The sequence below is a fragment of the Podarcis bocagei genome, assembly GCF_964188305.1.
Source record: "Podarcis bocagei genome assembly, chromosome: 2".
In the NCBI taxonomy this organism is placed as follows: domain Eukaryota; kingdom Metazoa; phylum Chordata; class Lepidosauria; order Squamata; family Lacertidae; genus Podarcis; species Podarcis bocagei.
In genome coordinates, this window is record NC_138126.1 from 4603410 (window position 1) to 4617017 (window position 13608).

Below are 13608 nucleotides of genomic sequence, written 5' to 3' on the forward strand. Positions count from 1 at the left end.
TCACTTTTTCCTTCCACCAGATTATACATTAAAGCAGGGGTCAGCAACCTTTTTCAGCAGGGGGCCGGTCCACCGTCTCTCAGACCTTGTGGTGGGCCGGACTATATTTTGGGAAAAAATATGAACGAATTCCTATGCCCCACAAATAACCCAGAGATGCATTTTAAATAAAAGGACACATTCTACTCATGAAAAAACACGCTGATTCCCAGACCGTCCGCGGGCCGGACTTAGAAGGCGACTGGGCCAGATCTGGCCCCCGGGCCTTAGGTTGCCTACCCCTGCATTAAAGGCTGCTCTCAGGCATCAAAGAACTTTATGAAGAGATAGAGAAGGAAAGTAGAAGAGAAGACTAAGTTAGATCACTTATCTCCTCGAAGTACAAATGTTTTCTGGAAAAGGTTGCCCATTAATCCCCCTCTTTTTGGGGGGTGACCCTAAGAGTCACCTAGTCCAACCATCTGGCATTGCAGGAATCAGAGCTAAATAATCCCTGGCACATGGCCACACAACCCCAGTTTAAAAACATCCTTCCAAGGTAGTCCTTTCCACATTGAACCAATGGATTCAAATTACCAGACAGCAGGGTGGATTTGATTTCAATCATCTTTTTACAGAAAGACTCATTTTTGCTGGTATAATCTTAATATTTACAACCAGATGCAGGTTTCGTTTTCGGAATAATAAATTTTCAGAGTACTATTTACAGCTATTATCAAAAATTACTGATTTGTTTATACTATTAGAAACAGATAATTATCATAGAATCATAGAATCATAGAATCATAGAGTTGGAAGAGACCACAAGGGCCATCGAGTCCAACCCCCTGCCAAGCAGGAAACACCATCAGAGCACTCCTGACATATGGTTGTCAAGCCTCTGCTTAAAGACCTCCAAAGTAGGAGACTCCACCACACTCCTTGGCAGCAAATTCCACTGTCGAACAGCTCTTACTGTCAGGAAGTTCTTCCTAATGTTTAGGTGGAATCTTCTTTCTTGTAGTTTGGATCCATTGCTCCGTGTCCGCTTCTCTGGAGCAGCAGAAAACAACCTTTCTCCCTCCTCTATGTGACATCCTTTTATATATTTGAACATGGCTATCATTATGAGATTATTGTGAGGTTTAATAAGATAACTGTTTATATTTGGACAACTTTCCTGCTGTAATTTATTGGAAGTCATTCCAGTAATAACTTAGACTGATTTTTAGCACACATGAAAAACTTAAAACAAATCCTCATTTCCTGATGAATAGCCTTTGGACTATAATGTAACTGAAATAGAAAACTATCTTTAGAAAGATTTTTTTTGTCCAAAAGCATTTTATTTTAAAAATCCAATTTAAATTTTAAAAAATCTGATTTTAATTTTTTTTTAAAAAAACCTGATTTAAATAAAAAAAAGCTGATTACTTATTTATTTATTTTAAAAAATCATTGCTTTTTATCCACCCTGGTGGAAAGGAGATTCCGAGTAAACATTAGGAATAACTTTCTGATGGCAAGAGTCAATCAACATGGGAATAAGCTCCCTTGGCTGCCCTTCATTGAACGTTTTTAAACGGATGTTGGGAATCTGCCAGGGAATCTTCAGTTGTGATTCCTGCATTGCAGAGGGTTGGACTATATGGCCTTTAGGGGTCCCTTCCAATCCTTCGATAACTGCAATCATGATAATAATAATTGCTTTCAACTCCTTGGGCCCATGGAAACAGCAGGTCCAAGCAGGATGCCATAGACTATGGGGAGAAGTTCAAGACTGCCGCAGGCCCGTTGGGGGGAGAGTGCGGTCTCCAAAGGCTGATTGATCGCCAAATGACTGATATTTGTGGAATACATTTATCTACATTGTAATATTGCAAACAGGTCTGCTTAACATTTAACTTGGAAGGTACTGGTTCAATAAAGCTCAAAAGGAAGGTTTGGACAATTAATGACTGGGAGTTGCTGCGCCATTAAACTTCAGATAACAGATTTGGACAACATCCCGGATCGGAACGGTGTCGGAGGAAGCTGCACTGATAAAAAGACAGTCGAAAAAATATATACTAACAAAGCTGTATTCGACGGATGAAAGTACATGATGTTTGACACGACTGAGAATAAAACTCAGGGACGGGAATTATAAAACGTCAAAACCGATGTGTGGAAAATATGGAATGATGAGGAGAGGCAGGACTGAGATGTGGAGATATGCTTCAGAGATCCAGACCGTGGGGAGCCCCGAAGAATTAATAATTATAATTTGGATTATAATTTGTTCTTTTTTATAAATTTTAATTGGAGTATTGTGATTGGATATATTAATTGGATGTTTTTTATTGGAAAATCAATAAAAATGATTTTAAAAAGACTGCCCCAGGCGAAACTGGCAGTCGAAAATTCTTCCTGCCACGTAGGGGAGTTTGGGGCACAGGCTTCTCTGCAGAGGGACCCCTCCGCCCCTTGTCTTCTACGCCCCTCCCCCCCCAGCTTCAATGGATCAGCCACTGGCGGATTCCCAGCCCTCCTAGAAATGTCAAGGGAAAACAAGAATATAAATGGTGCCTTGGGGAGGGGACAGCCTTGTGGGCATGCAATGGAAGGTCTGTGCAGGCTCTGTGGCAGAGGGAGTTGCATCAGGGAAGGATGATGCGCGTGGTTTCTCCCTCCCGTGGATGCCCTCATGCTTATAAAGGCTCCCTCTGTTTCTGAAGCTCTCCCCACATGCCACACATTTATACGGCTTCTCTCCCGTGTGGGTTCTTTTGTGAGCAGTGAGAACCTCGAGCCAACGGAAGCTCTTCCCACACTCCACACATGGATATGGTTTCTCCCCTGTGTGGATTCTCTGATGGGAGAGAAGTCTCGAGTGGCCCCGGAAGCTCTTCCCGCACTCGATGCACTGAAACGGCTTCTCCCCCGAGTGAACGCTTTTGTGAAAAGCGAGGCTCACGCTGTCGTTGAAGGCCTCTCCGCACTTCCGGCACTTATAGGACTTCTCAGCTACGTGCGTTCTCTGATGTTGACAAAGGTTTCCTTTGGTCCGGAAGCTCTTTCCACACTCCACACAAGGGTACGGCTTCTCCCCCGTGTGGATCCTCTGGTGTAAAGTCAGGCTTGACCTTTCGGCAAAGTTCTTTCCACACTCGGCGCATTTATGTGGCTTCTCTCCTGTGTGAGTCCTTCTGTGGTAAGCAAGGCTTGGTCTCTCGCGAAAGCTCTTTCCACATTCCACACACGCATACGGTTTCTCTCCAGTGTGAGTTCTCTGATGAGTGGTAAGGCCAGAGCTCATCCTGAAGCTCTTCCCACACTCCACGCATTTGAACGGCTTCTCCCCTGAGTGGATTCTTTTATGGAAAGTAAGGCTTGTGCTGTCACTGAAGTCCTTCCCGCATTCTGTACATATATATGGCTTCTCTCCTGTGTGGATTCGCTGATGTTTACAAAGGTTTCCTTTATTGCTGAAACTCTTCCCGCAGTCGGTGCATTTATACGGCTTCTCCCCCGTGTGGATTCTCTGATGTTTACAAAGGTTTCCTTTCGTGCTGAAGCTCTTCCCGCAGTCCGCACATTTATATGGCTCCCCCGTGTGAGTTCTGTAGTGCGAAGTCAGCTTTGAACTCACTCTGAAGCACTTTCCACACTCAGCGCACTGATAGGGCTTTTCCCCCGTGTGAGTTCGGTAGTGTATCGTCAGGCTACCACTCTGTGTAAAACTCCTTCCACACTCCATACACTTATAGGGTTTCTCCCCTGTATGGAGGAGCTGGTGCTTTTTAAGGTTCCCGCTATTGCTAAAACCTTTTCCACACTCCTTACATGTATACGGCTTTTCCCCTGTGTGGGTTCTGAAGTGTTTATTTAAGTCCGATTTAAACTTGAATATTTTCCCACATGCCGGGCACGTTCTCCTCCTCTTTCCTTTACAATCTCCTTGGGGGATGTGGAGTTTGTGGACATCTGCACCCTGAAAAGCAACGGATGTCTTCCTCTGGTTTTCCTTGTGAACTTTGCTTCCAAAGGTCTCCCCTCTTACTTCGGGCTTGATGGCTTCTGATGGAGGTACAGAATCCTCATTGTCCTGCCTACCTGTTTGGAGAGGGGCAGAAATCCTGTTAGTAGTGCAAGGCAGGAACTAAGGGTCCCAAAATGGATCAAAAGCAATTGGCTGCTTCCCTTTATTTCAACATCCCTATCATGACCCGCCGAGTCCAGTAACCATCAAGATACATAGGCTGCAGAGCCTTTGACTAAGGAGCCAGACCAGGTAGCTGACTCTGAACCAGGTGAGGAGAGGGTGGTGGCACTAAAACAGAGATTGGTGGGTAGGAGATCCCTAGATCAGAACCCACAACATGAGAGCCATAATTGGACAACCCTCTAATGTCCACTTTTGCTAACAGCCAGGCTTGAAATAACGAGACGCTGGAAGAATTTGGAGGGTACGTCTTTGACCAATGGGTATCATAAAGTACCATACGGTTGCATCTTACGTGAATACAACTTGCACAATTTCAACCCTATGTGGTTGGGGGAAGGCTGGTTGAAATTGTGCGAGTTAGACCCAAGCAAGATGCAGTGATTAGAGGTTCATCTTTGCCCTGTGTCTTTGCTAGACCAGGAAAATCTCCATGATTCTTCCCTTTGCTGAAAGCTTGCTTATTTTGTTAAATTTATACACTGCTTGATTGTTTGGGGGGGGGGAACCCTCAAAGCAGTTTACAAAGAGAAAGCCAAAGTACACTAGGTCAATGGGATCACTGCTATCTATCTATAAGCTTGCTGACACTCTCAAAGAACTCTAACAGGATTGTGAGACAGGACTTTCCTCGCAGAAGCCATACTGGCCCTGCTTCCACAAGGCTTGTTCTTCTACATGCTTCACTCTTCTATCTTTAACAACGATTTCCACAACTAAGCAGCTACCTGATGATGTCTCCTCTACCACCTCTTTTTTGGGGTTCTCCTTCTTCCCACCAGGAAATGAAGTCTGGTTCTTCCAGGGGGAGAAAAAGACATGGTTGGTATGGAAATACCTCCATATGTACTTTAATTTTATTTGATGTAACTGACAAAGTGGAAACCTGTATTACAAGTTTTGTTTTGCTGTGTTCACTATTGTGGAAAACCAGTAAAATGCATTCTAAAAAATGACATGATTTGTTACTTTTGAGCACAAAGTATTCAGAAATCCCATATCAGAGAGTGGGGTGAACAGCCAAACATGTGGGAAGGGAATAAAGCAACTTTTCTTCCCCTTGATGATGATGATGATAATAGTAATAATAATAATAATAATAATAATAATAATAATAATAATAATAATAATAATAATTTATTTACACCCCGCCCATCTGGCTGAGTCTCCCCAGCCACTCTGGGCGGCTCCCAAACAAGTGTTAAAAACAGTAAAGCGTTACAGATTAAAAACTTCCCTGAACAGGGCTGCCTTAAGATGTCTTCTGAATGTCAGGTAGTTGTTTATCTCTTTGACATCTGATGGGATGCGTTCCACAGGGCGGGCGCCACTACCGAGAAGGCCGTCTGCCTGGTTCCCTGTAGCTTTGCTTCTCGCAATGAGGGAACTGCCAGAAGGCTCTCGGCGCTGGACCTCAGTGTCTGAGCAGAACGATGGGGGTGGAGACGCTCCTTCAGGTATACAGGACCGAGGCCATTTAGGGCTTTAAAGGTCAGCAGCAACACTTTGAATCATGCTCGGAAACATACTGGGAGCCAATGCAGATCTCTCAGAACCGGTGTTATGTGGTCCTGGCGGCCACTCCCAGTCACCAGTCTAGCTGCCGCATTCTGGATTAATTGCAGTTTCCGGGTCACCTTTAAAGGTAGCCCCACGTAGATCGTGTTGCAGTAGTCCAAGCGGAAGATAACTAGAGTATGCACCACTCTGGTGAGACAGTCTGCGGGCAGGTAGGGTCTCATCCTGCGTACCAGATGGAGCTGGTAGACAGCTGCCCTGGACACAGAATTAACTTGTTCCTCCATGAACAGCTGTGAGTCCAAAATGACTCCCAGGCTGCGCACCTGGTCCTTCAGGGGCACAGTTACCCCATTCAGAACCAGGGAATCCCCCACACCCACCCGCTCCCTGTCCCCCCAAAACAGTACTTCTGTCTTGTCAGGATTCAACCTCAATCTGTTAGCCGCCATCCATCCTCCAACCACCTCCAGACACTCACACAGGACCTTCACCGCCTTCATTGTTTGATTGTTTTGGTTGCCCTTTTTCTGAACCTTTTCCAACTCTACAATATCCTTTTTGAGGTCAGGCGACCAGAACTGGGCACAGTGCTCCCAATGCAGCTGTACCATGGGTCTATATAATGGCACTGTGATATTGCCAGTTTTATTTTTGCTTGTTTTCCTAATGATCCCTAGCATGAAATCTGCCTTTCTCCCTGGTCTGCTGTCAAATTGAAGCACCCAGGCTGGAGATCGTAGAATCACAGAATCGTAGAGTCGGAAGGGAACCCCGAGGGTCATCAACCCAACCCCCTGCAATGCAGGAATATGCAGCTGTCCTGTACCAGGATCGAACCTGCAACCTTGGCATTATCAGCACTGCGCTCTAGCCAACTGAGGTATGATTAGGTGCCAAGTGAAATAGAGTAATAGGGGCAAAATCATCAGGATCATTGGGAACAGGAGATAAATTAGTCAGTTCCACAAAGGGCCCAATGACACACCTAAGGACTAACCTGCTAATGTCCTTTCCTCCTCTTCTTTGATGTCTTGGATGAGCAGATATTCTCCTTCTCCCCAGTTGGAACCGAGCTCTGATTCTTTCAAGGAAAACAGGGAAGGCTGTTACTTTTGCCTACTACTACTACTACTACTACTACTAATAATAATAAATTTTATTTATATCCCGCCCTCCCCAGCCGAAGCCGGGCTCAGGGCGGCTAACAACAATCAAATAATCAGTCAAATAGTCACACAATCTAAAAATATTTCATTATAAAAATTAATTAAATCAAATTGATGGCAACCAATTAAGCAAAATTCTGTGCAGGTTGCCAGAGGAGGGAGTCAGGCTGCGCCCTGACCGAAGGCCTGGCGGAACAACTCTGTCTTGCAGGCCCTGCGGAAAGATGTCAGGTCCCGCAGGGCCCTAGTCTCTTGTGACAGAGCATTCCACCAGATTGGAGCCGCAGCCGAGAAGGCCCTGGCTCTAGTTGAGGCCAGCCTAACCTCTCTGTGGCCTGGGATCTTCAGGATGTTTTTATTTGCAGACCGTAGGTTTCTCTGTGGGGCATACCAGGAGAGGCGGTCCCGTAGGTACGAGGGTCCTAGGCCGTATAGGGCTTTAAAAGTTAAAACCAGCACCTTAAACCTGATCCTGTACTCCACCGGGAGCCAGTGCAGCTGGTATAGTACTGGATGAATGTGTTCTCGCAGCGAAGACCCCATAAGGAGTCTCGCCGCGGCATTCTGCACCCGCTGGAGTTTCTGGGTCATTCTCAAGGGCAGTCCCACGTAGAGCGAGTTACAATAATCCAGTCTGGAGGTGACCGTCGCATGGATCACAGTGGCTAGGTCAGGGCGAGAGAGATAAGGGGCCAACTGCTTAGCTTGGCGGAGATGAAAAAATGCCGCCTTTGTTATAGCTGTAATCTGCGCCTCCATAGAGAGGGAGGTATCGAAGATTACAACCAAACTCTTAACGGACGGTGCTGGCACTAATTGCACTCCACACACCAAGTGGCGCGATGACAATTCCCCCCCAAGCGCCACCCTCTGTCCCCGACCAGAGAGAAACGAGCGCAGCCATTGAAGGACTGTGCCCTGAATCCCCACGTCGGCAAGGCGGTGGTCCAGGAGTTCGTGATCGACCATGTCAAAGGCTGCTGACAGATCTAGAAGAATCAGCAGCCCCGACCCGCCTCGATCCAGCTGCCTGCGGAGATCATCTGTTAGGGCGACCAGAGCCATCTCGGTCCCATGACCAGCGCGGAAGCCGGACTGGAATGGATCCAGAGCAGATGTTTCATCCAGAAACCTACCAAGCTGTTCAGCAACCGCTCTCTCAATCACCTTACCCAGGAATGGAAGATTCGGGCTGAATCAAACCCAAGTCCTACCTATCTATTGCTTCTGAATACCTATAGGCTGCGGAATATTGAACGCAGCCATCTTCACTCTCAATCATATGTAACCTGCGGAAGGTTTCAGTATGGGCATGGTTTTCAATTACCTTCATATCTTACGATTTTGTCAGTGCCCAGTTATCACAGACAATATACCAAAGCTAGATTAAATGTTTTCCCTATCACAGAGGTTTACCCCACTATACAGTGGTGCCCCGCAAGACGAATGCCTCGCAAGACGGAAAACCCGCTAGACAAAAGGGTTTTCCGTTTTTCGATGCGCTTCGCAGGACGAATTTCCCTATGGGCTTGCTTCGCAAGACGAAAATGTCTTGCGAGTCTTGAGATTTTTTTCCGCTCCCCCCCTTTTTCTAAGCCGCTAAGCCGCTAATAGCCTTTTAGCCGCTAAGTTGCTAAACCACTAAGCCTTTAATAGCCGCTAAACCGCTAATAGCGCTAATCCGCTAATAGGGTTGCTTCGCAAGACGAAAAAACCGCTAGACGAAGAGACTCGCGGAACGGATTAATTTCGTCTTGCGAGGCACCACTGTAGCAGTCTTTGGACTGTAATAAAGAATGTGTGTGTTTGAATACCAGTTGTTGGAAACCGCAGGAAAGGGCCAGTGTGTTTTTCTGCTTGTGCTTGTGGCTTTCCTACAGGCATCTATTATTATTATTATTATTATTATTATTATTATTAAGCAGGACTCTTACTTTCTTATCTAGCACACACCCATTTTCATCACAGCATCACTGCACTGCAGGTTTAAGTGGCAAAAATAGCAGATTCACACCGACGATACCTATCAATCAAGAAGGGGCAGAAAAGAATTCTTACCGAGAGAGGCCACTGCCTTGTGATTCTCCTCCATGACTTCCCTGTGCAGAGCTCTCTGGCCCGGATCCAGCAGTGCCCACTCCTCCTCTGTGAAACGCACAGCCACCTCCTCGAAGGTCACCGGATCCTGGGGGGAAAGAACACACTCCTACTCAGGAGGTAATCTCTCCCACAGAGACCATTGCTCCCAGTTTGAAAGGGGAAAGGGTAACAAGGTGAGGTGCTGGTGGGCTTTATTTACTCATCTATTTAATAATAATAATAATAATAATAATAATAATAATAATAATAATAATTTATTTATATCCCGCCCTCCCCAGCTGAAGCCGGACTCACAGCGGCTAACAACAATAAAAGTAACACAGCAGCATTTATTTGCAGCATTCAAGAGTTTGTTCTGTGATGCAGCAGCAAAAAAGACTAATGCAATGCTAGGCTGACTCAATGGAAGTATAGTGCCCATAGGGTACAGAGGGTGGCAACACGAGAACGGGGCCTTCTCGCAGTGGCTCCCCGTTTGTGGGATGCTCTCCCTAGGGAGTTTTGCCAGGCACCTTCATTATGCACCTTTTATCCTGTGAACAACCCTAATGTCTGCAGGCATTGGGCAGTATACAAATTGTTGTTGTTGTTGTTAACAACAACAGCAGCAACAACAACTTGTATTATTATTATTATTATTATTGCTATTATTAATTGTAATAGTAATGGTAACAGTACCGCTCTATTCTGCCTCAGTCAGGATGGATGGAGGAGGATGCCCAAGATGATTCAGGGTCTGCAAACCAAGCCTTTTGAAGAAGGGTTGAGGAATTGGGTACGTTCGGGATGGAGAATAGGAGACTTGAGAGGAGAGATGACAGCCACCTTCCAATATCTCAAAGGCTGTCACAGGGAAGGTAGAGTTAGCTCATTTTATTGGGAGCCACCCGGAGTGGCTGGAGAAACCCAGCCAGGTGGGCGGGGTATAAATAATAAATTATTATTATTATCCTGCTCTGGAGGGTAGAACTCGAACCCATGGCTTCAAGCTACAAGAAAGGAGATTCTGACTGAACCTCAGGAAGAACCTTGTGATGGCAAGAGCCGTCCGACAGCGACTACCTTTGAAGGTGGTGGGTTCTCCTTGGCTGGTAGCTTTTAAAGCAGAGTTTGGGTGGCCACCTGTCAGGGATACTTTGGCCGAGATCCCTGCATTGCAAGGGGTTGGGCTAGATGACCCCTGGTGCCCCTTTCACCTCTACAATCCTATGATTCTCTGAATGAGGAAGGTCTGCAGAACCTCTTTCTGTGTGACCTTGAGAACCTGCAATGTGCCGTGGGAATGTAAGAAAGTAAAGAACTTCAGGGAAATGATATATAATGAGATGAAAAAGATGTTGAAATATACATTCTTAAAAAAACCAGAAGCATTTTTGCTTGGTATTATAGGCCAAGACATTAACAGACAAGATGTCAAACTGTTCTTATATGCAACAACAGCGGCAAGAGTATTGTTAGCCCAGAAATGGAAGCAAGAAGAAATTCCGACGAAAGAAGAATGGCAGACGAAATTAATGGGCTACGCAGAATTGGACAAAATGACAGGAAGTATTGGAAACCTGGGGGACTAGAGATTTACAGAAGATTGGAAGAAGTATATGAATTATTTGAAGAGCAACTGTCATCAACAAATTACGTTAGTAGGACTACAAGACGTTTTGCAAGGAGAAATATACGAAGCGTTACCAAGTAGAAAAAGATAGAGATATTGGTTATGAGTTTGGAATGTAATAGGGAAAATAAGAAATGCATACTAAGAGATTAGATTGGAAAATTTTCAGACAGGGCTGATGGAAGTCAAAAAAACTGAATAAGATGTAAAAGTACCGGTATGTTTAATCACTGTTGAAAATGGTGTGCATCTCTCCCCTCCTGCATCCCAGTTCTCCTTCCCTTACCTGAGGCGGCTGCACCTGAGGGTCTCCTCCCACTTCATCCCGAGAACCAAGAGAAGGTCCCAGGGATTCCATGCTGCTGAAAACTTGGCCACCTCTGAGACTCTCAGGGCTGCCCTCCCTGTCATAAAAGATTTGGAAAAGCTTCAGAAAAGAGACACCCAAATCACAGAATGGCAGAGTTGGAAAGGCGCCCGATGATGCAATTTGGGGGCATTGGGATGGTAATTCTGTCCTTTCCTTCTTTGCGGGGGGGGGGCGGCGGACAGGGCGAGAGAGCACCCTCCCGCCCTCCTCTTCTGCCCTCCCCGTCCCAGCAAGGCTGCTTTCTCTGCACCAAGCCCCCCACCCACTCCCAGCTCCGTATTTGGGGGTGGGGCTTCTAACAGGACCGTGCAATAGAAATCGTGCAGTGGGTGTTTCTTCCTAAACCTTGGGGGGGGGGTCTCCTCTGCACCTATGCATCTTTCTCTCCCCCCCCCCCCAATCCAATGAATTTTACTTGGCAGTGGGCTGGACGCGGCTCCTAGGATGCAAAAGCCACGCAGCTGTTGGGGGAGCGATTCTGAACCCGGGTTGCATGCAATGCATCACAGCACCCCTCCCTTCTATAGGTTTCGGGGGGGGGGTTATGGAGAGGAGGGACCCCCCCTTCTCCCCTCCCTGCACCCAAAGCAAATCCCTGCCCCTTCCCTCTTGCACCGTCCCGCACCTCTTTCTCAATCCGCTGTCCGCTCCGCATCTCAGCCTCCCTCCTCCTCTCCGAGGGAGTTTGATCAAGCCTATTTGCCCCTCCCTGCCTTTCACTATTGTCCGCCTGTCTGCCCACCCCTTCCAACACCACCCCCACTTTGGTTACAACATCCTGCCTCTCTAGGAAACAGAGTCCAGTTCTTTACACAGCTGGAGGGCTGAGTGACAGGTGAGCTCTCTCTTGCGCTTCGCTCTCTTAATACATTGCAAACTGCAATCAATATATTGCAAACTGCAGTATCAATATATTGCAAACTGCAGTTGATCAATTAATCTCTATTACTGCTGCACTGAAGGGGTTTAGAGTAGATGGCTCTTGCGGTCCCTTCCAACTCTACCATTCTATAATCAGAGAATTGTAGATTTGGAATGGAATCTTTCGCCCAACATAGGACTTAGGGTTGCCATATGTCTGGAGTTAGGCTAAAGGTAAAGTAAAGGGACCCCTGACCGTTAGGTCCAGTTGCAGAGCAAGCTTAGACCACAGTGCTACCAGCATGGTGGAATTAAGCTAAAAGGTAAAGGGACCCTTGACCATTAGGTCCAGTCATGACAGACTCTGGGGTTGCGGCGCTCATCTCGCTTTATTGGCCGAGGGAGCTGGCGTACAGCTTCCGGGTCATGTGGCCAGCATGACTAAGCCGCTTCTGGCGAACCAGAGCAATGCATGGAAACGCTGTTTACCTTCCCACCGGAGTGGTACCTATTTATCTACTTGCACTTGGACGTGCTTTCAAACTGCTAGGCTGGCAGGAACAGGGACCGAGCAGCGGGAGCTCACCCCATCTTGGGGATTTGAACCGCTGACCTTCCGATTGGCAAGTCCTAGGCTCTGTGGATTAACCCACAGCGCCACCTGTTCTGTTAGGCTGAAATAAATTGTAATAAAATAAAATGCCCTCCAACCATCCCACCCTGTCCTGTATTTTTGCCCGAACAAAGGAAAGCCAAGCAAGACATTTGGCACCAGCTTGGCGTCAGGAATTGCCTGGAAGGAGGCATGCAAGGCAGCATCTGACCATCTTAGGGGCTCCAGTCCAAACATTTGTGTAATGTTTACTCCTTAGCCTTTTCTTCCCCCTTAGAGTCATGCAGGCAACTGCATGGTGTTGGGGGTTGCACTTTTGGCAACTGTTTACTTACTTTCTGCTGGGATCCTTCCTGAAAGTTTTGGCAATGGTTTTTGAAATGCTGTTGATTTGTGCTTTTCGCATGTTGGTGGTGGAGGTGGGAATGGGTTGATGATTTTTAGGAACTGTTCAGATAACTGTGCGTGTGTGTTTGAAAGCTGCTGTGTGCTGCTCCAGCAGCACAAGAACGAGCAAGGCCTTTGCATCCTGTCATGAACTCATCATAGTTAACAGCCCAATGTGACTGACTGGGTAAGCTGCTCCAGGTTGCAGAACTGTGGCTAGGGAGGGGTCCCCAAACTAAGGCCCGGGGGCCGGATAAGGCCCAAAGGACTCGTTTATCCGGCCTGCGGTGACCCCCGCCACCCGCTGCCACCGCCCACTTTTACCGCCGCTGCTGACTTCCAGGTCAGAGGAGCACCGGAAATAGCTTGTGCACATGCGCAAGTGTTATTTGCACATGCACAAGTGTTATTTCCAGTGCACATCCGGGTCGGAGGAGGCCTGTACATGTGTGCACAAGCTATTTCTGGTGCTCCTCCAACCCGGAAGTGCGCCGGAGATAGGGTGCGTGCACGCATATGAGCACACGCTCTCCCACCCTCTGGCCCGCCGCACGATCAGCGCTGGAGACACCGGCGGTAAGTTTGCTGACCCCTGGGCTAGGGAGTGTTCGCCAAGGAGAAAGACGAAGGCCTGAAGAGGTGGACTGGGATTTGCTTGAAGCTGTTACCGTACTAGCTTGGGTTAAGAAATATCACATTAGTGGAATTGAGGGATAGGGCCATTTTACGGAGGTCCCCACAGCTTCGGAAATCCTTTCCCACTGAACTCTGCCAACCACCCAAATGTGCTGGTCT

The 13608-nt window shown here is 47.0% G+C and overlaps 2 protein-coding genes and 1 long non-coding RNA gene across 5 annotated transcripts in view; 1 reads left to right on the top strand and 2 right to left on the bottom strand.

Annotated features, from left to right (window-relative positions):
• LOC308580862 (uncharacterized protein) overlaps positions 1-13608 on the top strand; it is a 194933-nt gene that overhangs the window by 159668 nt on the left and 21657 nt on the right. The window lies entirely within an intron of this gene.
• The window catches only part of LOC308581426, a 131128-nt gene that overhangs the window by 1188 nt on the left and 116332 nt on the right, over positions 1-13608 (bottom strand). The gene's annotated exons all lie outside the window — the stretch shown is intronic.
• On the bottom strand, positions 1826-11851 carry LOC308580589 (uncharacterized protein). Of its 2 annotated transcripts, XM_081182456.1 has the most exons (5): positions 11578-11851; positions 10869-10982; positions 8929-9055; positions 6702-6785; positions 1826-4074 (listed from the first exon to the last, which is right to left on the bottom strand). In XM_081182456.1, the coding sequence occupies exons 1-5, from the start codon at positions 11605-11607 to the stop codon at positions 2519-2521; spliced, it is 1911 nt and encodes a 636-aa protein (XP_081038582.1). In that variant the 5' UTR covers positions 11608-11851; the 3' UTR covers positions 1826-2518. The 2 variants fall into 2 exon arrangements, with proteins under 2 accessions (XP_081038582.1, XP_081038583.1); XM_081182457.1 differs by lacking the exon at positions 6702-6785.